Here is a 27,935-nt window from a genome sequence, read left to right as displayed (position 1 = left end):
CGCGCTGGGCCTTGAGCATCTGCGCATGCTCAAGGCCTTCGACTTCCCGTTCTCTCCGAGATTCTCGGAGATCCGAGAATCTCGGAGAGAACGGGAACCTGAAGGCCTTGAGCATGCGCAGATGCTCAAGGCCCAGCGTGAAGGAGGCAGATCTTCAGGTACTGACACTGGCATGTCCTGTGCGTTGGTGCCGGTGCCAAATGGGGGTAAGAAATGTGATCGGGTGGGTGGTTGGATGCCTGGGGGATGGCAGATCGCGGCGGGGAGGGGGTGCGACGCGAGCGGAGGGTGCCGGATCGCGGGGGGCGCTCGTAAATCGAGGCACGCTCTGTTTCCGAGGTGCCGATTTTGTGAATGTTTTGCTCGTCTTGCAAAACACTCGCAAACTGGTGCACTCGCAAACCAAGGTACCACTGTATATTTTACTGGCTGACAGTTTGCCCTAGCAATGTGATTGTAGCTTGTGGTTACCTGGGGTATGGCAGCATTAGCTTCATCCACTAAAGAGAAGGGCTTGTAAAAGCTTTGGATCAAAATATGGGCAAAAATTAAGCTGAGAAAATCCATTAAACCGAAAGGGAAGTGATTATGTTGGAAGACACAGTTGGGCTGTATATTGTGCTTCAGTTAAGTAGATTGTAGCTGAAAGCACATTATCTTGTGCCGTACTGTTTGGGATATTTGCTTTGTCAAAGCATTTAAAATTGTATCATCTTATCATTTCTATGTCCTTTTAGGGCCACAGATTTTCAAGTAACTTGTATTATCTCAGATCTCTATCCCTTGGCTATTTCTTTTTGAATTCAAAAGGGCCATTTCCTGCAATTGCTGATCAATGAAAATCACACATTGTGTATGTATGAATGTGATAACGCTTCCTCACACTTGAGCAATATCCTGTGATAGAAAAAATTCTTGACCAGTGCTTACTGCTTTTTCCTCTTAAACCCTTGAAACAGGTGATTATGTAGCATCTGCTATGTTAGTACAGCACAGCACTGTATCTGGTAAGATTTTTTTCATGCCAGAAAATGTGTTGGCATTGAGAAATGGAAGTGTAAATATATTTTATGTTGACTCTTAGTGTTGGGATTTCAGGATGTGGTTCTAATTTACACCGGATGTTTTAATGCTAGAAGTTACAGCTTAGTACTTATAGCTTCAGGGTTTAACTCTTATATGAAATGGGTTTCAAATATTTTCATTTCTGTTTTGACAGGGGAAGCTAAAAAAAAGCATACTGTGAGTAAAGATAAAAGGGACCTCTGGATTTTTTAAATGTTGTCTATAATTTCATGTTTCAAGTGACTCTTCCTCAGTGTTTTATAGTGCAGAATGATGGCAGTTGACCAGTTCATGAGACTTATGGTTCTTACAGCTGCCCTTAATAGTAGCAGTAATAAAATTATTAAGATAGACTTTGAAAGCTGTTCGAACAAGCCTATGTTGGTCCATAGAAATGCACAGTACAGACTTGAAAAGCATTGCTAATGGCAGTGGACAATCTGCTGATGGGAATTGGTGACATTTCTTATGGATGCATGCGCATTGCCTGCAGAAATCTACAGTTCTCCAGTGTATGAGACCAAATATAATCCCAACAAAGCAAGCACTTAATGTCACTTAGGGCATTCCTAAGAAATATCCTATAGACTGATGATAATGCGGTAGAGGATCAATAGTCATAATTCACTATAGATTTCAGAAGAGGTTTTTGCAAAGTTAGAGTATCTGGAATAAAAAGTGAAAACGCTTTCAAACCAAAATGTATGAAATTGTGCTGTAATGTATATAAATGAACAAGAAACAAGGCTATATACGAGTTCTAAGTGTATTCTAGAACTCATGGTTTTCAATTGTAAAACATTTAAAGTGAAAGAACATTTTCAGTTCCTAAACTTCTTAAGCCATAAACAATTATTTGAAGGTTAAACCAGCAATTCCCAAACTGTGCAGCATGGTCTTCACTACAACTCACAGGAGAATTGTATGTAGACCCCTTCATAATCGTGGCACCTGTGGAATCTAATCCAAGTTTTTTGCACTTCCTCCTATGAAAAAATCAAGCAAGAGAAAACTGGTAGCAGTACTCACTCCTGGGTAAACCTGGCCATCTCCTCCTCCCTCCTCCATTTTTTGTCTCTGACTGGCAGAGGGTGCCGGCTCACATTCAGTTTCTTTCCTTTCCACGCTGCTGCTTGTCCCTATTTTCAGCATCAGAGCTGTGGGACTTGCCATAGCCGTACCATGCTGGATAACTGTTAGGAGCTGGCTGCTGTCACTGTGATGCCCTCAGGGCTCGAACAGTTCAGTGTTGGAATCTTCAGAGAACCCACCAACAACCAGAAGGCCTAGGGTGAGGGGGTTTAGCAGCAGCACTAAAGTAGGGACATTCCCAGACTGCTGTGGCAGAGAGGAGCAGTAAGGTGAGTGGATGAAAAATTAGAAAATCTAAGTTTTAAAAGAAAGAGAAACCAAATTTATTTATTCATTACAACACTTATCTATATTGTACCTCTTGGCATTTAAGGTCTCTTGTGTTGCTGTTGCACAATAATTGAACTTGAGACAAAGACTGGATTGAGGTTCTCCATCCCTTTTATTGACCTTACACATAAAGCACTGTAACACCGAGGTGGCCTACAAAGAGGGCAGGGAAAAAGATGACCTGAGAGGCCGAGGGTGCTATGAAAAAATTGCTTAATACTAAGGGCACTATGAACCAAGAAAGTTTGGAAACCACTGCCTGATTTACTAAGCTTTTTTATCCCTATAGGCAAAGAACGGAATTCTAAATTCTGTAATTGTTCTCTCCCCATTTAATGCATTCCTGGAATTATTGTCTTATCCCAGGACAAGCAGGCAGCATAGTCTCACTGATAGGTGACGTCACCACGGAGCCCCGGTACGGACACTTCAAGAGCTTGAAAAAGCTCTTGACATCCACACCGCACATGCGCGAGTGCCTTCCCACCCAACGGAGGCACGCGGTGTAACCAGACAGACATCGTGCCTGACCTGGTTCCTGCTAAGACACAAAAGAAAACCCGGAAGGGAATGTCCAAGGGTTGTGCTAATAAAAATAGGGATGATTTTCAGGTTAACCACCAGGGGGAGCCTGAAATCTCCCAGGATCTCTTGGAAGAGCCATATCTAGGTCACCACAGGAGGAGCCCAAGAGCCACAGGCAGGTCTGCTGACTCAGGTAGATTAGGGCGTGCCCCTGCAGTACAAAAACCAGCAGCTGAGAGCAAGCAGGGAGGCAGGCTAGGGAGAAGGTTCAGACCTTTACTCCCTGAGAGTCTCCTCGGGCCAAGCAGGGACGATACAGCCTCACCTATGGAGGTGCAGGAGGCTGGAGAATTGCTGGAGGACGTCTATTCTGATGATGATCTTCCAATGGAACTTGACCACCTGCCTGAGGAAGTAAATCCTACTGAGGAAGTCATGGAGGTTGGTTTTTCCACCAGCTGCAGATCCTAATTGGCAGAAACAGTGAGTTTGTTTTCAACTCCCTTTGAAAGTGACTGTGGGCTGAAATTGGACCTTTTGGGATTTTGCTTTGTTTTTCTTTGGTGGTGTTTTTTTTGAAGCTTATAGTGTCTTGTTTTGGGAGAGGTTAGCTGTTACCTGGGAGGGCATTTTGTAGGCTACAAGATAGCTAATTGAAAGCAAACCTGGGACACTTTTCCTTGCCTGGCAGTGCAGTGAAAGGCTGCCAGAGGCTTCACTTTGAAGCACTGTGTATAGTAAATTCAGTGACTTGAACTCTGTTTGGACTAAAAAGTACAACCTGTTTGGGAGCAGGTTGCAGTAAACTCTGAGGTGAGCCTAACCTCAGAGTAGGATAAACCTGAAGAGGAAATAGTAAAGAAGGCAGTGGAACCTTTATTCTTGGAACTCTTTATTGCTCTTTCTTTTGATTTTGGACTCCTTGAAGGTTTATAAGAACATAAGAACATAAGAACTGCCATCTCCGGATCAGACCCATGGTCCATCAAGTCCAGCGATCCGCACACGCGGAGGCCCAGTCAGGTATACACCTGATGTAGTTTTAGTCACCCATATCCCTCTATGCCTCTCATAAGGAGATGTGCATCTAATTTGCCTTTGAATCCCAGCACAGTGGATTCCTTGATAACCTCCTTTGGGAGAGCATTCCAGGCGTCTACCACTCGCTGCGTAAAACAGAACTTCCTGACATTTGTCCTGGACTTGTCCCCCCTTAGCTTCAAACCATGTCCTCTTGTCCGTGTCGCGTTGGACAATGTAAATAATTTATTTTCCTGCTCTATTTTATCGATGCCTTTCAGCATTTTGAACGTCTCGATCATGTCCCCTCGCAGCCTTCTCTTCTCAAGGGAGAACAGTCCTAGTTTCTTGAGTCGTTCCTCATATTCCAAGTTCTCCATACCTCTTATTAACTTCGTTGCTCGTCTCTGCACCCTCTCTAACAGTTTTATATCCTTCTTTAGGTTGGGAGACCAATGTTGGACACAGTATTCCAAGTGTGGTCTGACCATTGCTCTATAAAGCGGTATTATGACTTTCTCCGATCTACTCGTGATTCCTTTCTTTATCATGCCTAACATTCTGTTTGCTTTCTTTGCCGCTGCCGCGCATTGTGCCGACGGCTTCAGGGTCCTATCTATCAGTACACCCAGGTCCTTTTCTTGTTCGCTCTTACCCAGAGTTGCGCCTGACATTCTATACTCGTATTCCTTATTCTTACTACCTAAATGCATTACTTTGCATTTCTCCACGTTGAACTTCATCTGCCATTGATCTGCCCATTTCTCTAACTGATACAAGTCGCTCTGGAGTTCCTCGCTATCCTCCTGCGATCTGATTGCCCGGCATAGCTTTGTGTCGTCTGCAAACTTAATGATCTCACTGGATATTCCGTCTTCCAGGTCATTGATATAAATATTAAATAGGATCGGCCCAAGCACGGAGCCCTGGGGCACACCACTAGTCACTTTCTCCCAGTCTGAGAACTTTCCATTTATGCCCACTCTCTGCTTTCTGTTTTCCAACCATTTGCCTATCCACCTTTGTATATCTCCCTCTATTCCATGGCTTTGTAGTTTCCTGAGAAGCCTTTCATGTGGAACTTTGTGGTTTACTTACCTGTTTGTTTCATGTTTTTCCTGATTTTTTGTTGGAAGGAATAAACCTGAAGTATTTTGATTTACTACCTTTTTGAACATTTTGGTTTATTTTTATGGTGTCAGTCCATGCCTGCAGGGTAACTCCAGTCCGGGTCACACGCTAGTGCTTTGTTGTAACCACTGAGGGGTGCTGGTGAGTTCCGATCTGACCACAGTAGGGGTTACAGCGGTCCCTAAGTTTTTTTAAGTTTCCGCGGAGCTAATAAGTCGTGTTTTCAATGGCTATTGAAAATTTTATTTCGCTGCCTTCCCGCTCTCGCGGTTTCCTAACTTTTTGTCAGTTTCTTTTTCTATTGTTTTTCTAATGTTTCATTTTCTTTACCCGTTTTCCTGTCTGTGTTTCTTTTTCACTCCACTCTTCTGAGAGTGTTTCTTTTTCAGATTGTTTCAATCTTCCTAATGCTGTTTCTTTTGTACAACAGGCATTCTCCTGTTTCTGTTATGCCACGGATCGAACTACATTCTTGTACTCCTCAGTGGTCTTTTGTTGTCCAGTGGTCCCAGGCAAGTGCTTGTCTCTCCACACATGTATATCTTTCATCTCTAGTTTCTACGGAGGTTCCCTTTTTTACTTGTTATCTCCTTGCATGGTCTTCCTGCTTGCTGCATCTTTTTTTTATGCCTGGGGGGGGGGTTTCTTTAACCATTCTTCAGCCTCGAAGTCTTTCGCCTGCCAGGCATCGGATCTTTCCTCATTTTTGTAATGATATTTTAGGACCTCATGATTTTCATCATCTACTCTGTCCTCAAGTCCTTCTTCCTTGCACAGTCCATTCAGAGGTTTTACGCTACATATAATTGAGCAAGGAGTCTAGGGTTCTCTCCTGTTATCTCAGGAGGCCCTGTTTTTGTGACCTTGGAGACGATTGGTCATCTGCTCTTGCTGATGAGAAGCTGAATTTCGTAGCAGCCAATTTCAGCAGGATTCATTAATCCTTTTACTCCAGGAATTTTCTTCGTCTGACAACGGTTATTTTTCTCCTGGATTAGGCGAGCATATTTTTCTATGCATTCCCCTCGCTTCTTCTCCTGTTGACCTTTTTTTTCATCAAGCTCATGAGCGCTATTGCTGCATGATGCTCAGTCAACATGGGTTCTCCCTTCTTCATCCACTCAAATATTTTGGAACCCTCTCTTCTTATTTTCCTGCTCGGTTCACTCCGACTCAGGAATCTTTGTTCTCGTCTTTGGTTTTTTTCTTTGGGCTGCGTCTGTTTTATTTACATCTTTCTCAGCTTTTTTGTTGCCCTCTGCCAGGACACTAGCCACTTGCCTTTGTTGATATCAAATGTGGTTTCATTTTTTTCCTGGTGTCTTTTTATCTGCCTGTTTCCACCTTCCTACCGGTGGTATTTTTTCTTTGTTGCTTCTAGTCTCGAGTCTATAGCTCTCAGACTTCTTTTTCATGCTATTGCATTTTTTCCCTTGATCTCTCAAAGAGCACCTTCTTTTTGATTACTCCTCTGGTTCCCAGGATCATGACAGATGTTTTTTCATGTCTGTAACCACATCTCATTCCTTCTTCTATCCGCTGGACTATTCATGTGGTTCTTTACTGATCGTTGATGCTCCCATTTGTAACATTGGCGTCAGCTCCACTTGAGTTTCTTTCCTGGGAAATGTTTTTCCTTATGTCTCTCACCTCTTCCAGGGGTAACGGTGAGTTTCATGCCCTGCTAGCAGCTTCATCCTTATCAGTCTTTCATCAAGTCAGGATGATTCTGTGTTCAGGTCTACAGTATTTTCTACTGTTTTCTTTTCGCTCAGTCGGTTCTTCTGTCTGTGTTGTTTTCTGCATCTTGTTTTTCCCTATGAGGAACCGGGTTTTCTTTTTGTCCTTTACGTGGGTTTTTTTCTCCTCTTTGTTACTCAGGTCGGAGCCACAGTGATTTTATCCAAACTTTTTCTTTTCGATTCACCTCTAGTTGGATATTCTATCTTCACAAGAACGATTTTTTGGCTGATTGCTTTTCTCTCATTCTCTTTTACTCCGACTGGCTTGCCATGGAGATATCGTCTCCCAGTCCTTCAGTTCAAGTTCTGGCAGCCTTTTCTTGTTTTCCCTTCGGTTACATTACTGAGGAACTCTGTACAGCTGCCTCCTGGTCCTCAGTTCATTTCTTCACTTCTCCCTTTGTCTGGTTTTTTTCCTCCAGACGGGATGGCCACTTCGGCCATTATGTTTTCAATTGTATTTTCTTTGGCCAACTCTCCCACCATCCCTTCTCTATTAGCTTGGAGGTCACCCATCAGTGAGAATATGCTGCCTGCTTGTCCTGGGATAAAGCAGTTACTTATCGTAACAGGTGTTATCCAGGGACAACAGGCAGATATTCTCACAACCCACCCACCTCCCCCGGGTTGGCTTCTTAGCTGGCTTATCTTAACTGAGGGACCACGCGCCTCCTTCGGGCGGGAAGGCACTCGCGCATGTGCGGTGTGGATGGCAAGAGCTTTTTCAAGCTCTTGAAGTGTCCGTACCGGGACTCCATGATGACATCACCCATCAGTGAGAATATCTGCCTGCTGGCTCTGGATAACACCTGTTACGGTAAGTAACTGTGCTATTAGGAAGGTCAGAGAGACAGTGTATAAAAGCATGTTTGTTCTGTGCTGCATATACCTGAAATGGCTAATTCTAAAGTCATATAAATGTTAACCAGCTCTGTGGCTCAGGCTACAATGCTGGAGAGGCTGGTTCGAGAATTCTGTTGGACTGGGCTGGCTGGGATTCAGCATGTTGCAGAGCTGATATGCTCAGCCCCAGGTAGGGAGAGGCAATGATTGTCATTCATGGGAAATCTCTCTTGTGACTGAGGGATCCTGGCACTGCCTGGTCATGCAGTCAAATGACACAATCCGCATAAACATGTCTGTATATGTCACAGTGCAAAAAATGAAACCCTGTCTATTGCTGCTCAGTGACATCTGAATTCTGTTATAGTTAAAAAATCACTATTATATGTATTGTACTCCTGTGAGGTAGAGTGGTTTAGAAAACTTGGGATAGTTTATTCCTTCCATAATACTGCCAAACTCTCATTCTGAGAAGTGCATACTATTATATAGTTTATCAAAGACAGTTACATTAGTGTTTAGTTGAATTTCACTTTGTGTGGTGGGAACAAGAAAAGCATTTGGAAGTTCTTGGCACTGCATCTAATCTGCCTGTTAGACTGAACCAAGGAGATCACACGGACTTGATATTCGGCTGCTTCTGGATGAGATTTTTTAGACTGTATTGCCTTAATAATAAAATGTGCAAAAAGTGGTAAAAGAAATGTGTCACAGTGTAAGTTTCAATTTGTGAAGTATATGGTGGTTTCACTACCCAGTAGGGCCCCCGTATCCACAGGTACTAGGTTCCAAGACCTACTGTGGATAATAGCGAATGCTGGTCCCATAATCCAGATGTGACCTCAGAAGGAGCTCAGGCAGGAGATGCTGCTAGTGAAGATTTGAGGCGGTACAGGGTGGGGGGGGGCTATGGGTGGGGTTGGTTAGAGTGCAGGGGGAGCACTCGGTGTAAACCACGGATAAAGAATATGCGGATACAGAGGCCCTCCTGTAATAGATGAATTAACACATCTCAAGTATTTCTTTTGATTTTAGAAGAAAATATGTTGAAAGTCTTTCAAGATAGCATTCATAGTATTCACTTTATATACTGGTTTTTTGCCAGTGTAAGACAGTTATGAGAGAGAGATGCAGTTTGTGCTGATGCATTGTACAAAACAGAGTGAAGTGGAAGGGTGTGAAGCCTTTGATGTTCAGCACTATTATCTTATAGAAAGAAAATTTGAGATGCCATTTAGTCTGTTAGGGCTAGATGCACTAAAGATACCGACTTGATCGCTGTTGGCCGATTTTCCAGCAGCAATCAATGAGCTATCAAGTTTGCATGCAAGTGATTTGTACGCAAGCATGACCGATCAATCGCTCAGTGAGTGATTGACACATGTGCAGAGCCTTAACAGCAGTGACAGGGGCTGTCACTGCTGTAAGGGATTTTTTTTTACTGGCATAGATGTTGTGTATGTGTTACACATGCACAATCTGTCCCTTTAAAAAAAACAAACCCAGAACTCCCCCCCCCCGGCACCCCAAGCCACCATTCTCCCCCAGGAGAGGTGCCCACTCCCTCCTGCCATGAATGCTCCTGCGCTAATTGCTCCTCCTACCCTGCCCCCCCTTGAAAAAAAGGCAAGAGGGATTTCCACTCCCTCCTGCCACCAGAGGATCCCCTCAACCCCCCCCCCACACTTTTTAAGTTGGGAGCAGGAGGAGGGGCACTCAGTCCCTCCTTCGAGGCTACCAAGTCTACAATGCCAGGGCCTCCCCTCCTCGGTGCATCGTATGATGCATGGGAAGGGGCCTAAGGCCCTAATTGGCTCATACACCTCAGGCCCCTCCCCTTGGGAGGGGTCTTAGTTGTCTGAGCCAATCAGAGACTTTCTTAAGCTCCTTTGTATTCTGGATACAAGGGGGAGGAGCCTAAGGCCCTGATCAGCTCAAGTGATTGGCGCAGGGGCCTTTGTGGCAGGAGGGAGTGGGCACCTCTCCTGGGGGAGAATGGTGGCTTGGGGGGGAGGGAGTTCTGTGGGGGGTTTTTTATGGGACAGATTGTGCATGTGTAACACACACACAACATCTATGCCAGTAAAAACAATCCCTTACAGCAGTGACAGCCCCTGTCACTGCTGTTAAGGCTCTGCACATGTGTCAATCACTCACTGAGCGACTGATCGGTCATGCTTGCGTACAAATCACTTGCATGCAAACTTGATATCTCATTGATTGCTGCTGGAGAATCGGGGAGTGAGGGGATGATTGACAGGGGCAATTGGCGCTGGGGGCCTTCATGGCAGGAGGGAATGGGCATCCCTCCTGCCATTTGTTTTGGGTTCGGTGGGGGGGCAGTGGTTTGGGTGTGCCTGGCTTGGAAGGGGGAGAGGTGAATTTGTCAGTGGTGGTGAGGGGGGGCTTTTTTCTTTTTTTTAATGGGACAGATATTTTACATGTGTAACGCATGCAAAATATCTGTGCCATTAAAAAAAACAAAACTAGGCAGACCTGTCAGTAAACAGACAAGTTGGTTTTTACAATCGCAAAAATCCCATTTGGATTAGCCAAGCGATGATAGTGCAGCAATCACTTGGTTATTATGCATGGGGTTTTAGCTAATTTGCATGGCCGGATTTGAAAATGGGTGTTCGAGGGGAAAAAACATGCGGTGGGCTGTTTTGTGCATCTGGTCAGTAATAGTGATTGTCGCTAAAGCTGTGAAAAAAGGTTTAGCGACAATCACTGACTTCAGTGCATCTAACCCTTAATATGTTAACTTTTAACAACTGTTGGCTGTGATTGTCATAGTCATATATTTAAGTAATGAGAATTTCTAATAAAGATGAAGGGCAAATGACAAGAAAATAAATGTTGGTAAAAAACAGCTTGTTTTAATCCTTTGTAATAAAATTGACCCAGTCAATTAGGCAAGTATTTGCCACAGAAACTGGTCTTGGATTTTATTTTTAATTACTTCCTTTTCCAAACTTATGCTCAAGTTATATTACAATTTAAGCTAATACCTGGCCCCTGAAGAGCAAGTGCCTGAATTGTTAGTTATCTTGAGCTCAGATTTGATAAGGTAATTAAATTTGAATATTCCGTGAGGGCAGCAGAATTTGAACCCTGGCTTCTCTGGTTCTGAGCCTGCCGCTCTTGACCACCATTATTTGTTCTACATCTAAAAGCTAACTCAGTTACCAGTAGTGATTTTCCAAAAACTGTGACACTAAGTAACAAACTGCTTGTCTTTTATATAATAAAATACTCCATAGTCAAGCCTGGAAACTTAGTACAGAATTAAAATTTTGAGAGAAAATTTGACATATATGACTGAAGTAAAATTTGTAAAAGGATGTATTTTTGATCGTTATTGATCAATGTGCCACTTTGCCATACCTTGCAGAATAACAAAAAATGATGTGGTGAACTGCTAAGGATGATAAATAGGAACAATATATAATAACAATACATCAATACTATTGGATTATCTTTTTTCTTGTGGGCAGCTTTTACTAATCTTGAGGATGAGTTACAATCAAGTTTCCATCAGGTTAATTTTCATTGCCTTTGTAGACAGAGTGGTTATAAAACTATTCATAGGTTACTAAAAATATTTACTGAATATGTGCCACTTTTGTGATGTTGGGCATAGACTCCAGGGAGAAATTGTGTGTTTGTGATTTAAGGTGCAGTGTTTCATAAGGACAAAAATAGATGACATTAAAGATTAGTTGAATCTGTGTCTTCTGACTGATCAGTGAAAATGCCTGTTAGTGTTTCCCAGGCTGTTTCAACCTTAGCATTTTTCACCCATGTGGCGATGATGTCTGCTTCTTCTCTCCGAGCTGCTGCGATACATTCTGGATCAGCTTCATTGGCCCCTCTGATGGGGATAAAAAGCAAGAGTTTATTTAAGAAACACTATTTGCATTATTTTCTAGTAGTGAGTCTACTAAAATTCATGAAGACAATTTTCAGCTAGTGTAATCTTTAGTATAGAAGCAGTGGAGAGCCTTGGGGAGGGGGAAGAGGGATGACACCATGAATTATACTGTAGTTTCTGCAGCCCTTCTTGATGTTCCCCTTAATCTTTGATAAACTATGTAGACATCAACCAGTGCAGAAGGTAAAAGTAAAATCCTACCCAGGAGCTGTATAGGGATCATCTACCACGGAATTGTTTGAACTGCAAAGGGTTCTAGTAAGACACTGCACAATTAAGTATTTTCCATATCCACCTGCTGGTAAACGGACACAAACCTACATGTCCTGGACTCATTTGGCATGCGTGGTAAGAAAATTGGATTCCCACAATGTGACCTCTATGACCCTTTTCAACCCTTGGAGACAAAAATCTTCCCATTTCTACTAGCAAATCATCTTGCCATCCTTCACCGGTTTATTGTACAAGTATATGCTTTCCCCTACCTGGCATCTTACCAATTTGCTTTACATGCATTCTCCTACCTGTCATCTAGATCAGTGGTTCCCAACCCTGCCCAGGAGGACCACCAGGCCAATCGGGTTTTCATGATAGCCCTAATAAAAATCCATGAGAGAGATTTGCATATAATGGAAGTGACAGGCATGCAAACCTGCTCCATTCATATTCATTAGGGCTATCCTGAAAACCCGATTGGCTTGGTGGTCCTCCAGGACAAGGTTGGGAACCACTGATCTAGATGCTTATGATACAGCCGTTTTGGTATTATCATCATGCTATATGGATAAATCCTGTGCATAAGAAAGATGATAATTTATCCATAATTTTTCCTTAGTTGCAAGCGTTACGGATTTCACATTCAAATGATATGTCACTCAGAAAAACTCCCTTCATGGGTCTCTTATATTATGGTGAGCAGGCATGACTTCAGGCTTTTTTAAAATTAAGCTTGAGCCCTGAGAGATTGTCATCAAACTTTTGAATTAACATACAGTATAGTAGGATGGGCTGAGGTGGTTTTTAAAAAACTCTTATTTATACATAGAATCAAGTGGACAACTCACTGCCTATTTGGGAATATTCAAGTGGCACTTAACCGGAGAGTACCCCTGAATATCCACAGACTGCCGAATGAAAAAGTAGGCAGTGCTGGGGCTGACACTGGGAAGGAGCCTTAGGTTATGTGGGTATTGGAAATATTCAGTACTGGTACCAGCACAGATAAGCAGCCTAATTAGGAAAAACTCAAAAGCAGTCCTAAATTAGGCCGCTTAGCTATGGCAGCACCGACAGAATAGCAGACTGGCACCCATGTAACTTTGTTTTAAAAAAAAAAAAAACAGCCCCAGAACCCCATCTCACCCACCCTCTCAACAATGCCCCGTCTTTCCTTCTCCCCAGCCCATGGAAAGATACTCCCTTCCATAAGACTCCCTGTCCCCTCCTAGCCGTACAGGTAGATCCTCTGGGTCATTGGAGGCAGGAACACAGCCCTCTTGCTTCTTGCCCCTTTGCAGTGGCTATTCAAAATGGCTGCTGCAACCTCTCACAGTATTACATAAAGTACAAGCTGCTGTAAGAGGTTGTGGCAGCTATTTTGATGAGCAGCAAGGTGCATGAAATTAGCACCCAATATTCAGTGCCCAGTCATATTGGGGGCTAATTTAGCCAGCAATGGTCAGCATTGTTGTTGGTTTTTTTTTGTTTGTTTTTTAAATAATCGTTATTCATTTTTGAAAACACTTTCAATAAGTGAAAATATAATTAATTAAACATTTACACTTTAGACATCACTTAAAATTTTTACAAGATTCATACATAAATTTCACATATATAATCATTCAAACTTATTTATCAGTCATCCAAAAATACCTCCCGTCCCCCCAATTATCATCCTTACAAATAATTTTAAAAACCTATATATTTCAACCCCCCTCCCCCCTCGGATGTGCATTTTATCTAACAACAAATCATAACTATAATAATTCTACAAAGGACGTCAATGGGCCCCAAATTAATTTAAAGTTCTTAAAATTCCCTAACAAATCAGTTCTCATTTTCTCATATTTATAGATTAGACATAAACTTGCCCACCAGAATGTAAAGTTGAGACGATACCAGTTTTTCCAGTTCCTTGTAATCAATTGTACAGCTGTACTTGTCATAATTAAAAAAAGACTTCTTTTATATTTGTCTAGGGGATCTTTGATATGCAAAATTATACCACAAATTACTACTTCATAAGTTAAAGGAATCTCGAATTCTAAAATATTGTTATGTCCCCAAATTGATTTCCAAAAAATCAGTATCTTAGGGCAATAAAACAGTAAATGATCTAATGTTCCTATGTCTATGTTGGTTTGTTGTTGTTTTTTTTAAACCCTGACTGCCACCAGCTGAAAATTAGAGGATGGATTGTATTGATGATCTCGTAGAATCATGAAGAAAGCTAAAATGAAAGAATTTGTTAATTTAGTAATTGGCCTAGCATCCAGATACTTTGGGACTCATAAGCAAAACAAAAATACATTTAAAAACTTGCCCAAGTCGATACCTGGATGACCTAAAAGACAGTTCATGTGGCGATAATCAAAACGGGTTTTTATATTTATCCAGATACTTTTTAGGCCTCATTCCCGCTATATGCCCAGAGCAGAAGGGGGTGTTTTTGAAGGAGTGATAAGGGTGGGAGCAGTAAGGCGGGAGGTGGGCTGACCTAAACTTAGTAGTACTGCAAGGATAGTCAAACATTTTACAAGGCTGCCTGGACAAAACTTATACATTGTGACTTAGATGATGTAAAACCAGGTCTAAGGGCCTGATTCTGTATAGGATACCCAGTCTCAGAAGCCACCTAAGTGGCTTTTGAGATTCGCACTTGGGCATCCTATATAGAATCGCCTAACACCATGATTCTTTAACTGGCAACTATGTCAAGCACCAGTTAGAGAATCGGGTTACTGCTGAGCTGATCGCAGCAAGGGTGCCCTGAGGCTGTAGCTTTAACTACTGTGCTACATTCTCCCCACCTCCCCATAAAGAAAGCTTGGCAGTCTTATCAATGGTATGTAAAGCCATTTGAATCGCACCCAGGAGTCCATAAGATTTGAGATATAAGGGAGAATATATGATGATGGCTCCACTAAGGATGAAAGTCCACTCCTGACAAAACTGAGAACATATTAACATAGTAGATGACGGCAGATAAAGACCCGAATGGTCCATCCAGTATGCCCAACCTGATTCAATTTAAATTTTTTCTTCTTAGCTATTTCTGGGCAGGAATCCAAAGCTCTACCCGGTACTGTGCTTGTGTTCCAACTGATGAAATCTCTGTCAAAACCTATTCCAGCCCATCTACACCCTCCCAGCCATTGAAACCCTCCCCAGCCCATCCTCCCCCAAACGGCCATATAAAGACACAGACCATGCAAGTCTGCCCAGTACTGGCTTTAGTTCAATATTTAATATTATTTTCTGATTCTAGATCCTCTGTGTTCATCCCACGGCTTCTTTGAATTCAATCACCATTTTCCTCTCCACCACCTCTCTTGGGAGCGCATTCACCACCCTCTCCGTCAAGTAGAATTTCCTAACATTGCTCTTGAATCTACCACCCCTCAACCTCAAATTATGTCCTCTGGTTTTACCATTTTCCTTTCTCTGGAAAAGATTTTGCTCTATGTTAATAACCTTCAAGTATTTGAACGACTGAATCGTATCTCCCCTAGAGCTGGCGCAAAACGCTGGTATTCCAAATCTAGGGACTTTTTGGGCATGGAGTACGTACCTTAACAAAGCCCTGCCATGGTTACAGAGTGGGCATTGTCACCAGATTTTATTTGACTCCTCTGAAAGGCCTATTCCTCAGATGCTACTCGTTGACGTAACTTGCGGGTGCGTCGGGGCTTTTTTGGTCTGCTGCACCTTTGGCGAAGCTTCCTGTTTGGAAGCCCTCTCATCTGGCTGCATCAGACCTCGATTGCAGAAGTTGCTATGCAGATATTATGATTCTTCTGTCTCCTAACACTGTCTTTATTTTGGATCTGGCTGATGCCTTTGCTGAGACTGGTCTCCTTGGCTGCCCTGAGTGTCCGGATTTGGGTGCTAACCCTTCTTCTTAGATTTCTAAGCAGGCTTCTGTCCGCCTCTTTACAGATGATGTTCAGAAAGAGCTCCAGTTGGATTCTCCACCTTTTCTTTCTTATGCTTCTGTCTTGGATAGTTCTCCTGTGCCTTTTTTTTTTTTTTTGTCTATTCCATCTACAGCTCCTTGGTCTGGATTCTGAACAATGTGATACCCCAGAAAGCTCTTTCTGACCTTCTAAAGCTTTGTCTACACTTTATCACCTGGATCCTGATTTTCAACAGGTTTGAACAGCCTGGGATAGATTCCGCCGTGGCACTGGTTATCCAGTGTACAGCCCTCCCTAATGATGGGGGGAGTGTGGTTTAAGGACTCTCAGGATCGCAGTATGGATTTTATGCTATAAAACATTCTTTTCTAGCCTTCGATGAGGAAGCTACCCCCGACCCCTGAGGATGCCTGTGAATTGGGACCGTTGTAATGAGAGTGTAGCCCTGGGAATGTCTCTGTGTATCCCTAATGCCACCTGCGGGGAAGAACAGAGTACTATGACCCCCATCCCAACATCCAGCAAAACTTGTTCAAAGGGATTGACTTAAGGTAGCGCTCGGCAACAGCTGTGTAGAGGTCATCCAGACCTATACCAACAAGAAGCTGACCCTTGAAAAGGCATCCACTTAAAGTGATCCTTGAGGCAGTGTCCCCAGTCCAAAGACAGATCCAAAGACTCTGGCACACAGACACTGCACCAGTAGAAAATATACTAAGAATTCGAATGAGATCATAAAGGGCACCCAGCACCTAATCCACACCAACCATCGCCAGTAAAGGACAGGCATGCACCTCCAGAGAGGACACATTGCGCAGGCCAGAATGACAGGCATGTGCCACAATGGAAGCAGCCATCACCGCTTGGCTAGCTGAAGATGTTGCTAGAAAAGCATTTTTTTTATTGGCTGTGCATATTCCTAGGAGATGAGTTTTAATATTTATTTTATCTTTTATTTCTTTGGCTGTAACCTATACAGTTCTAAAAAAATTTTTATTTGTTTAATTTAATTTAATATAATTATTTTCTTTTTCAATTGTTAATTTCTTTAGATTGTTGTTAAACAATTTGTGAAAATTATAAATAAATAAAGTTATTTAAATAAAAATAAAAAAACTTGTACCCCACTTACACCTAAGCAGTCCATATGATACATTCATAATTGTAGGACAGTACAGCAATAAATAAACCATACATAGAAATTCAGTCTTCATAATTATTGCAAATCATCTTTCATGAAAAGCCTCTACATTTTTTTAATTTCTGAATTTCAGACATTACTCTTAAGTGATCCTGTTAGATTGTTCCACCAAGACATCCCTGCCACTGAAATTAAGAAAGATCTTGTTCTAACATAATGTACGGTAGTTAATTCCTCGCACCATATTCAACGTTGCAATCATTTTTGTTGGTTGAATAAGACATTATTATTTTACCTGTTAATTTACCATACCTCTCCCTTTTAAAATTTTATTTCTTCAATCTTTGGAACTTTATTTCTACAACTGTTAATATGTTAATAAATGTTTAATTTGGTGCTTTAGTAAGATTGCGAGGCCTTTTAAGCACCTAGTGTGAACTGTCTTGATCTGGCAATAATTGTTCAGAAAGGCGGTATCAGTGGTGTACCAAAGGGAGGTGGGGGGGGGCAGTCCATCCCGGGTGCAGCCTTAGGGGGGGTGCACAGCCGGCCCAGTCCTTATCGCGCTCCCTGCCCCTTACCTTCGTGGCTCTTTCACACCCCACACCCCCCAACAGGCCTGGGCCGACCAACCTCCCTGCCCAGGGGCCGGCAATGTCTAAACTGCCTTCTTACAGCAGCCGGAGCGTTGTAGTTGCATATGGCTGCCGTAAAGGTCGTCTCTGACGCAACCAGAAGTTGCATCAGAGACAACCTTTACGGCAGCCATATGCAATTACAACGCTCCGGCTGCTTTAAGAAGGCAGTTTACACATCGCCGGCCATGTTTTTCGTACAGATGGGGGTGCCAAAAAATGATGGGCCCCGGGTGTCACATATGCTAGGTATGCCACTGGGTGGTATATCAAAGAAACTAAGTATAAAGTATCTTCTCTGTTCCTGGGGACCAACCATTACTTTGATTCCCAAAATGATTTTGTAATATGTTTGAACATTTTTTTTTTTTAACCCAATGATTTTGATCTGTATTCTTCCTGTATGCAGGTTGAATTCCATAAGCACAGTTGGTTTTTGAAATACCTACCTCAGATCCAGCTGATGACCTGCACATTTGATGTAGATTCCAATTAATGATGAGGTCAGGTTAGACTTTACCTGTGCAGAAATTAAGGAAACATTAATCATAGGACCTCGTCAAAGCCTATCAAGCAAACTTCTGGCAATGATAATGGTCATGGTAGTGTCTCATTACTACCCAATACATGATCAATAGTATGATAACACTCAATCTTTGAAAATGGAACTGTTGGAAATTTGTAGAAATAGCAGGATAGCCCTTGTTTGTGAAAATGTTTCTTTATACTAATTAAACAGGCAAAAATATCTGTAAAAGTTAAGAGAGGCTAGTCGAGTAGTCAAAAAAGCAAAGATACAAATAGAAGAAAAAATAGCTGATATGGTAAAACGGGGAGACAAAATATTTTTTAGATATATCCATGATAGGAAGAAGTGCAAAAGTGGCATTGTGAGACTCAAAAACGAATGGGGAGAAATATGTAGTAAATTCCCAAGAAACAACTGGACAGAACTTTAGTTCTTGTGGGAAAATGTTAAGAAAATGTATGTAGAAAACTGAAAAAACAGTAAACTTAACTTTAATAATGGACGTCAGTATGAGCCTGTGATACCACACGAAAGACTAATTGGCTCAGGCAGAAACTCATAAGTGACTAGCACTAGACCATAGGTCTGAATAAGGACTGCCTCATACATCACATTGTCCATATATATATATCAACTTTAACCTAACATTTTCTCCCGTAGAACTAACCCTTAATAATCTCCCAAGACCCAAAAATTGTAAGGTGCTGAAGTGCTAAAAAATAAAGTGCTAGAAATGCTCAAAAAAGCTAAGAAGAAAATAAAGTTCAAGTGCAAACACTTAATAAATTATCTTCAAATCCAGTCCATTCATTGTATCTTATTGCCCTAAAACCAGCGACTCTAAAATACATATAAAAATTGATCAAGCTGTAAAACATCAAAAGTTAAACATGCAGAGACCCATCAAAAATGGTCAAAATTAATCAGTTATAACTCATAACTGGAATAATAGTTCCATAAATTGAAATTTCCTATCTTCTTTAGCAATTCGTATAAAGTTCTCCAGAGTTTATCCAAAGGCTGTATGCACATACAAAGTCCTTAAGCTCAAATACTTAGCTTCTTTTGGAGTCATATAGTCTGTGTAATCTGTAGAAGTCTCCACTCGACAGAGCTCCATTTTGATACCTTCCTCAGGAGCGGGATTAATACATATAGCTGTAAGAAATAACGAGCCACTATTGAAGCCGTCGGGCAACAGGCCACTGTTGCAGGCCGTCAGAACTGTCCACCAGAGCGTGTGTGAGTAAAGCTATCGCCTGGAGGAACAAACATTGCAATGGCGTCTTGGAGATTTTAAGACGCTAGGAGAGCCCAGTAGGGGTGGTGCCTCGAAGCTTTTGATGTTTTACAGCTTGATCAATTTTTATATGTATTTTTAGATTCACTGGTTTTAGGGCAATAAGATACAATGAATGGACTGGATTTGAAGATAATTTATTAAGGCTCTGCTCAGACAAATGGTGACGGAACCCACAAGGGAAAAAGCGATATTGGATCTGGTCCTCACAAATGGAGAGAGTATCTCTAATGTTCGAGTGGGTGCTCACCTGGGAAGTAGCGATCATCAAACGGTTTGGTTTGATATAACGGCTAAAGTGGAGAGCAGCCGCACGATACTTAAAGTCCTAGATTTCAAACGTATGGACTTTAATGCAATGGGAAAGTACCTGAAGAAAGAGCTGTTAGGATGGGAGGACATAAGGGAAGTGGAAAGACAGTGGTCTAAGCTGAAAGGAGCGATAAAAATGGCTACGGACCTTTATGTGAAGAAAATCAATAAAAACAAGAGAAAAAGGAAGCCGATATGGTTCTCCAACCTAGTGGCTGAGAAAATAAAGGCGAAAGAGTTGGCGTTCATGAAATATAAAAAAACCCAAGAAGAGGAGAGCAGAAAGGACTACAGGGTGAAACTGAAAGAAGCCAAGAGAGAGATACGTTTGGCGAAGGCACAGGTGAAAGAACAAATGGCTAAAAATGTAAAAAAGGGAGATAAAAAATTTTTCAGATATATTAGTGAAAGGAGGAAGATAAAAAATGGAATTGCTAGGCTAAAAGATGCTGGGAACAAATATGTGGAGAGTGATGAGGAGAAAGCAAATGTGCTAAACAAATACTTCTGTTCTGTGTTCACAGAAGAAAATCCTGTAGAAGGACCGAGATTGTCTGGCAAAGTTACACGAGAAAATGGAGTAGATTCTGCGCCGTTCACGGAGGAGGGTGTTTATGAGCAACTTGAAAAACTGAAGGTGGACAAAGTGATGGAACCAGACGGGATCCATCCCAGGATACTAAGGGAGCTCAGAGAGGTTCTGGCGAGTCCTATTAAAGACTTGTTCAACAAATCTCTGGAGACGGGAGTGATTCCTGGGGATTGGAGGAGAGCGGATGTGGTCCCTATTCATAAAAGTGGTCACAGGGATGAAGCAGGAAACTACAGGCCGGTGAGCCTCACTTCAGTTGTTGGGAAAATAATGGAAGTGTTGCTGAAAGAAAGGATAGTGTACTTCCTTGAATCTAATGGGTTACAGGATCCGAGGCAACATGGCTTTACAAAAGGTAAATCGTGCCAAAAGAACCTGATTGAATTTTTTGATTGGGTGACCAGAGAGCTGGATCGAGGACATATGCTAGATGTAATTTACTTGGATTTCAGCAAAGCCTTTGAATACAGTTCCTCATAGGAGGCTGTTGAACAAACTTGAAGGGCTGAAGTTAGGACCCAAAGTGGTGAACTGGGTCAGAAACTGGCTGTCGGACAGACGCCAGAGGGTGGTGGTTAATGGAAGTCGCTCGAAGGAAGGAAAGGTGACTAGTGGAGTCCCTCAGGGTTCGGTGCTGGGGCCAATCCTGTTCAATATGTTTGTGAGTGACATTGCTGAAGGGTTAGAAGGAAAAGTGTGCCTTTTTGCAGATGGTACCAAGATTTGTAACAGAGTAGACACCGAAGAGGGAGTGGAAAATATGAAAAAGGATCTGCAAAAGTTAGAGGAATGGTCTAATGCCTGGCAACTAAAATTCAATGCAAAGAAATGCAGAGTAATGCATTTGGGGATTAATAATAGGAAGGAACCGTATATGCTGGGAGGAGAGAAGCTGATATGCACGGACGGGAGAGGGACCTTGGGGTTATAGTGTCCGAAGATCTAAAGGCAAAAAAACAGTGTGACAAGGCAGTGGCTGCTGCCAGAAGGATGCTGGGCTGTATAAAGAGAGGCGTAGTCAATAGAAGGAAGATGGTGTTGACGCCCCTGTACAGGTCATTGGTGAGGCCCCACTTGGAGTATTGTGTTCAGTTTTGGAGACCGTATCTGGCGAAAGACGTAAGAAGACTTGAGGCGGTCTAGAGGAGGGCGACAAAAATGATAGGAGGCTTGCGCCAGAAGACGTATGAGGAGAGACTGGAAACCCTGAATATGTATACCCTAGAGGAAAGGAGAGACAGGGGAGATATGATTCAGACGTTCAAATACTTGAAGGTTATTAACGTAGAACAAAATCTTTTCCAGAGAAAGGAAAATGGTAAAACCAGAGGACATAATTTGAGGTTGAGGGGTGGTAGATTCAGGGGCAATGTTAGGAAATTCTACTTTATGGAGAGGGTAATGGATGCCTGGAATGCGCTCCCGAGAGAGGTGGCGGAGAGTAAAACTGTGACTGAGTTCAAAGAAGCGTGGGATGAACACAGAAGATTTAGAATCAGAAAATAATATTAAATATTGAACTAGGCCAGTTACTGGGCAGACTTGCACAGTCTGTGTCTGTGTATGGCCGTTTGGTGGAGGATGGGCAGGGGAGGGCTTCAATGGCTGCGATGGTGTAGATGGGCTGGAGTAAGTCTTAACAGAGATTTCGGCAGTTGGAACCCAAGCACAGTACTGGGTAAAGCTTTGGATTCTTGGCCAGAAATAGCTAAGAAGAAAAAATAAAAAAAAAATTTAAATTGAATCAGGTTGGGCAGACTGGATGGACCATTCGGGTCTTTATCTGCCGTCATCTACTATGTTACTAAATAAAAAAATTAAAAAAAAAAATACTATGCTACTATGTAAGTGTTTGCACTTGCACTTTATTTTCTTCTTAGCTTTTTTGAGCATTTCTAGCACTTTATTTTTTAGCACTTCAGCACCTTACAATTTTTGGGTCTTGGGAGATTATTAAGGGTTAGTTCTACTGGAGAAAATGTTAGGTTAAAGTTGATATATATATATATGGACAATGTGATGTATGAGGCAGTCCTTATTCAGTTTTCTAGTGCTAGTCACTTATGAGTTTCTGCCTGAGCCAATTAGTCTTTCGTGTGGTATCACAGGCTCATACTGATGTCCATTATTAAAGTTAAGTTTACTGTTTTTTAAGTTTTCTACATACACTTTCTTAACATTTTCCTAACATTTTTCCCACAAGAACTAAAGTTCTGTCCAGTTGTTTCTTGGGAATTTATTATTTTTTTACTGGCAGACCATATTTTAGGGTTCTAGTTGTTGAGAAATATGTAGACTATAAGAACATAAGAATTGCCGCTGCTGGTCAGACCAGTGGTCCATCGTGCTCAGCAGTCTGCTCACACGGCGGCCCCCAGGTCAAAGACCAGTGCTCTAAAATGAGTCCAGCCTCACCTTTGTATGTCCCGGTTTAGCAGGAACTTGTCCAGCTTAGTCTTGAAACCCTGGAGGGTGCTTTCCCCTACAACAGACCCCAGAAGTGCATTCCAGCTCTCCACCAATCTCTGGGTGAAGAAGAACTTCCTTACGTTTGTACAGAATTTATCCCCTTTAAACTTTAGAGAGAGCCCTCTCATTCTCCCTACCTTGGAGAATGTGAACAGTCTGTCTTTATCTACTAAGCCTATTCCCTTCAGTATTTTGAATGTTTCGATCATGTTTCCTCTCAGTCTGATAAAGAAAAGGCTGAACTGCTTAACAATTATTTCTGTTCTGTGTTCACAGCTGAAATGCCAGGGCGGGATCGCAGAAGACAAACATGAATAGGGATGAAATAGTGGTAAACCCTGATTGATTTTCAGAGGATTATGTTTGTGAGGAACTAGCTAAATTAAAGGTAGACAAAGTGATGGGGCCAGGAGGTGTACATCCGAGGGTGGCTATGCTAACCTTTTCAATGCTTCTCTAGAATCAGGAATGGTACTGGGGGACTGGAGAAAGTCTGATGCGGTCCCTCTACACAAAAGTGGATGTAAGGAGGAAGTAGGGAATTACAAGCCAGTAAGTCTGACTTCTGTGGTAAGCAAAAATTAATGGAAACACTTTAAAACAGAGAATGGTAAAGTTTCAGGAATCCAGTGGATTAAGGACCAGAGGCAACATGGATTCACTAGAGGTAGGTCTCATCAGACAAATCTGATTAATTTATTTGATTGCGTGACCAGAGAATTGGATAAAGGGATTGCACTAGATGTGGTATATTTAGATTTTAGCAAAGCCTTTGACAGTGTTCCACATAGATGTCAAATAAACTGAGTACCCTCAGGATGGATCCTAAAGTGACGGGCTGGGTCAGAAATTGGTTGAGTGGAAGATGGCAGAAGGTAGTGGTCAATGGAGATCACTCTGAGGAAAGGGATGTTACAAGTGGTGTGCCTCAAGGATCTGTTCTTTTTAACATTTTTATAAGCAATATTGCTGAAGGGCTGTCAGGTAAGATTTTCCTCTGCAGATGATACCAAAATCTGCAATACAGCAGACATCCCAAATGTGTAAATAACATGAAGGAAGACCTAGCAAAGTTTGAAGAATTCTCTGAAATTTGGCAGCTAAAATTTAATGCTAAGAAATGCAAGGTCATGCATTTCGGCTGCAAGAACCCAAAGGAACAGTTCAGTTTAGGGGGTGAAGAACTAATGTACAAAACAGAAGAGCGGGACTTGGGTGTGATTGTATGCAATGATCTTAAGGTGGCCAAACAGGTTGAAAAGATAACGGCAAAAGCTAGGAGGATGCTAAGGTGCTAAAGAAAAGATATGTCCAATAGGGAAAAGGAGGTATTAGTGAGACCTCATTTAGAATATTGTGTTGTATCAGACATAAAAAGGATGGAGTTGGTCCAGAGGAAGGCCACTAAAATGGTGTGCGGTCTCCATCATAAGGTGTATGGGGAAAGACTTAAAGATCTCAATATGTATATTTTGGAGGAAAGGCAGGAGATGGGAGATATGATAGAAATATTTAAATACCTACATGGCATAAATGTGCATGAGTCGAATCTCATTTGAAAGGAAAGCTCTGGAATGAGTGGGCATAGGATGAAGTTAAGAGGTGATAGGCTCAGGAGTAATCTAAGGAAATATTTATTTACAGAAAGGGTGGTAGATGTATGGAACAGTCTTCCAGAAGAAGTGGCGGAGACAGAGACTGCCTGAATTCAAGAAAGTGTGGGATAGGCACTTGGGATCTCTGAGAGCAGGGGTGTCCAACCTTTTGGCTTCTCTAGGCCGCATTGGCTGAAAAAAATGTTTCTGGGGCCACGCAAACGCTGCAGCAAGACAGAGGAGGGAGCCGGCAAGATGGTAAACATCCAGGGGCAGCAGAGGAAAACACTGTATCGCCCTCGACCGGGACTGCACAAAATACTTCACGGGGCCGCAGGTTGGACACCCCTGTCTTAGAGAGAGGAAGAGCAGATGGGCAGACTGGATGGGCCATTTGGCCTTTATCTGCCATCATGTTTCTATCTGTTAATTTTATAGTACTTGTATCAAAGGGTTTTAAACTGTGTACTCTGTGAAAAAGTGAAAACAGTTCTATATTTATCATGTTTAATAGCAAAATTATTTAACTTTTTTTTTGTTAAACTGATCAAATGTATATAAAATTTATGCACAAAAACTAAGTTAGAGATGACATAATAAACATACTAGGCCCATTATTCAAAAATGCTGAGTTCATAAATTGATGTTCCCAAGGTCCCTTTTTATCAAATCACGATAGAGCGTTTTAGCCTGGGCCAGTGAGGTAAATGGTTTGACACTTACAGGAATTTGAATGAGTGCCACAGCATTTACCTCACTGGCCTACGCTAAAGTGATCTACCGCAGTTTGATAAAAGAGGGGCCTAAGTTAGGCTCCTATGTTTGTGCCTTATTTTCAGCCAAACTTAGGAGCACAACTTCTTAGCTGAAAACTAATATTCATTTAGGAGTTTAAGCTTATTAATTCAGGCCTGCCATTCATTTTCCTACCTTTATAAACCTAGTGCTGAAAATCAGTGTGTCTAACTTTTTCTCCCCACCTAAATCTGCCCCTGTTTTCACCCACTTTTTATACTCTTAAATTTAGGAGTTTAGTGAAATGTTGACACTAAAGTTTTTGTTACTCAGGCCTAGTAAATTTTCAAAAAGGACAATAATAAGTAATAGGAAACAAAAAAGGTCATGATTGCATCAGTCTTCACACCCCTTGACTCAACAATACCTGGCCAGATACACGTTTATGGTCGTTATATTAAAATGTAAATAAACTTGGAAACTTGGAATCGCCCTGAGTAGTTTGAGATAAATATCTGTCAGCTTTGTACAGTGCCCATTCATCTTGGAACAAATTGCTCATGCACTTAGAAACTGGTTGAGGGTCATCTATAGACAGTAGTCGTTAAATGTTGCTACAGATTTTCCCTTGGATTCAGTTCTGGGTATGTCTGTTTAGTCAGTCCATTACAATGCTAGCCCCTCTCACATCTAAATGGTCTGGAGTTGGACATTCTGAACTTTGAGGTTTATGTGGTTGAAGGTGGCCAAGAAAGTTAGATGTCCTAAGGGCCAGAATGTAGATGTCTTGCCAAGACGTCCAAATAGGTCATAAAAAAATAATTTTTATGTCTAGCCGTTTCAAAAATGGGTGTTTCCCCGCTCCCGACTTTTGCGGGAAATGTCCAAAGTCAGACTTAGACGAACTATTGAAAATGTGATCTTTATAGAGAAATTTTCAAACTTAATCACACAAATGCAAAGTTTTTGGAAAATTTAACACTCAAGATTTGCATCAGTTTTCAAAAGGAAACTATGAGTATACTTATGAAAATTTAAATCCTTGTGTGCAGACATTTTTAATTGAGAATACAATGAATGTAGCTCTAAAAATGTAAATATGTTGATACTTCATACCTAACCCTATCCCCAAGTTAGTTATGTTCTTTGTTGATTCCCACACACATCTGGGGGAAAAGTTAACAATTTTAGACATCTAATTTATCTGGATAAATTGCATTTGAAAAGTGCCATTTCAGAGGGCTACATTCAGCTCCCCCACTTACCTTGCAGGCCCAAGAGTACCAAGTACCAGTAGTCCTGCAAGTAAATTTGAAAGGGAAAAACTCCCTTGAAGTCTCCTGTCCAAAATCTGATGGCCATCTGCTGCTACAGAGATCATGTACTTGAATACTGAAATGCAAAACTTGGGGTAAAGATAACGTGATCATTTATTTTTTTCATCGAAAGGGGACATCTATTAATTGTCAGCCCCACCCCCAATCCCACCCCCAATTTTTTCCATTCATTTTTCATGTACGCATAATATCTTCATATTAATTCATAATGGTAACCTTAAAATTTAAAAAACTATAAAGCACACTATATGCGGAGAAAATGTTAATTATCATTTATATTTGGGGGGGTTTCAAAGATGTCAAGGCAAATGACTTTAAAATATGCAATGTCACCTCAGTAACTATAGAAAAATAGACAAATATTGTATACTATAGACAAATACTGTATACTATTTAAAACTATAAATGGAGACAGCCCAATCTACCTGAATGACCGCCTCATCCAAACTACCTCTACCAGGCATAGAAAAACACCCCCCCCATTCACTTACCCCCCAATCAAAGAAGTAAAATGGAAAAAACTATATGACGGCCTACTAGCCACTCAAGCTGCAAAAATAGATAACCAAATCTCCAACCTATTGATAACTACCCCAGACTACAAGATATTCAGAAAGGAAATAAAAACTATACTTTTCAAGAAATCCCTTAATAAAGCTTAATACCATGAATACCCCTTCTTCCCTTCCCTTCCCCAACCCCTGATCCTTCTTATCCCTGTCTTGGAAACGATCTCTGATCTAACTTTGTAACCCTTGTTCCATAACTCTTTTTGTAATCCGCTTTGAACCGAAAGGTAATGGCGGAATAGAAATCTGTAATGTAATGTAAAATATAGTGCAAAATATAGACAGCAGATATAAATTCTCAAAACTGACACTTTTTGATCACTAAATTGGAAATAAAATCATTTTTTCTACCTTTGCTGTCTGGTGATTTCATGAGTCTCTGGTTGTGTTTCCTTCTGACTGTGTATCCTTTCTTTCATTTCTTTCTTTCTGCACTCAGGCCCAACAATTGTCCCTTTCTATTCCCTCCCTTTTTCCTTCCCATGTCCATAATGCCCCCAGTGCCTCCTTCTCATGTCCATAGTGCCCCTAGTGCCTACTTCCCATGTCTATAGTGCCTCCAGTGCCTACTTCCCATGTCTATAGTGCTCCCAGTGCCTCCTTCCCATGTCCATAGTGCCCCCAATGCCTCCTTCCCATGTCCCTGGGGCCCCCAGTGCCTCTGTTCTGTGTCCTTAGTGCTCCAAGTGCCTCCTTCCCATGTCAATAATGCCCCCAGTGCCTCCTTCCCGTGTCCCTAGTGCCCCCAGTGCCTCCTTCCCGTGTCCCTAGTGCCCCCAGTGCCTCCTTCCCATGTCCATAGTGCCCCCCAGTGCCTCCTTCCCATGTCCATAGTGTTCCCTGTACCTCCTTCCTATGTCTTCCCTTGCCTTTGTCCCTCCCCCGAAGCCAGCCTGCCTATCT

At 41.9% G+C, this 27,935-nt stretch overlaps 1 protein-coding gene across 1 annotated transcript in view; it reads right to left on the bottom strand.

Moving 5' to 3' along the window:
- Positions 1–10,715: 10,715 nt before the first annotated feature.
- The window catches only part of DPP7 (dipeptidyl peptidase 7), a 349,192-nt gene continuing 331,972 nt past the window's right edge, over positions 10,716–27,935 (bottom strand). The window contains exons 14-15 of the mRNA XM_033962277.1: positions 18,044–18,114; positions 10,716–11,622 (exon numbers count right to left, since the gene is read on the bottom strand). Coding sequence (XP_033818168.1) covers positions 11,460–11,622; positions 18,044–18,114 — 234 coding nt within the window. The 3' untranslated portion in view covers positions 10,716–11,459. The remainder of the gene's footprint in view (positions 11,623–18,043; positions 18,115–27,935) is intronic.

This window comes from Geotrypetes seraphini, chromosome 10 (genome assembly GCF_902459505.1).
Source record: "Geotrypetes seraphini chromosome 10, aGeoSer1.1, whole genome shotgun sequence".
Lineage (NCBI taxonomy): Eukaryota > Metazoa > Chordata > Amphibia > Gymnophiona > Dermophiidae > Geotrypetes > Geotrypetes seraphini.
Note: the sequence above shows the minus strand (reverse complement) of the source record. Positions and strands in the feature narration are given on the sequence as shown.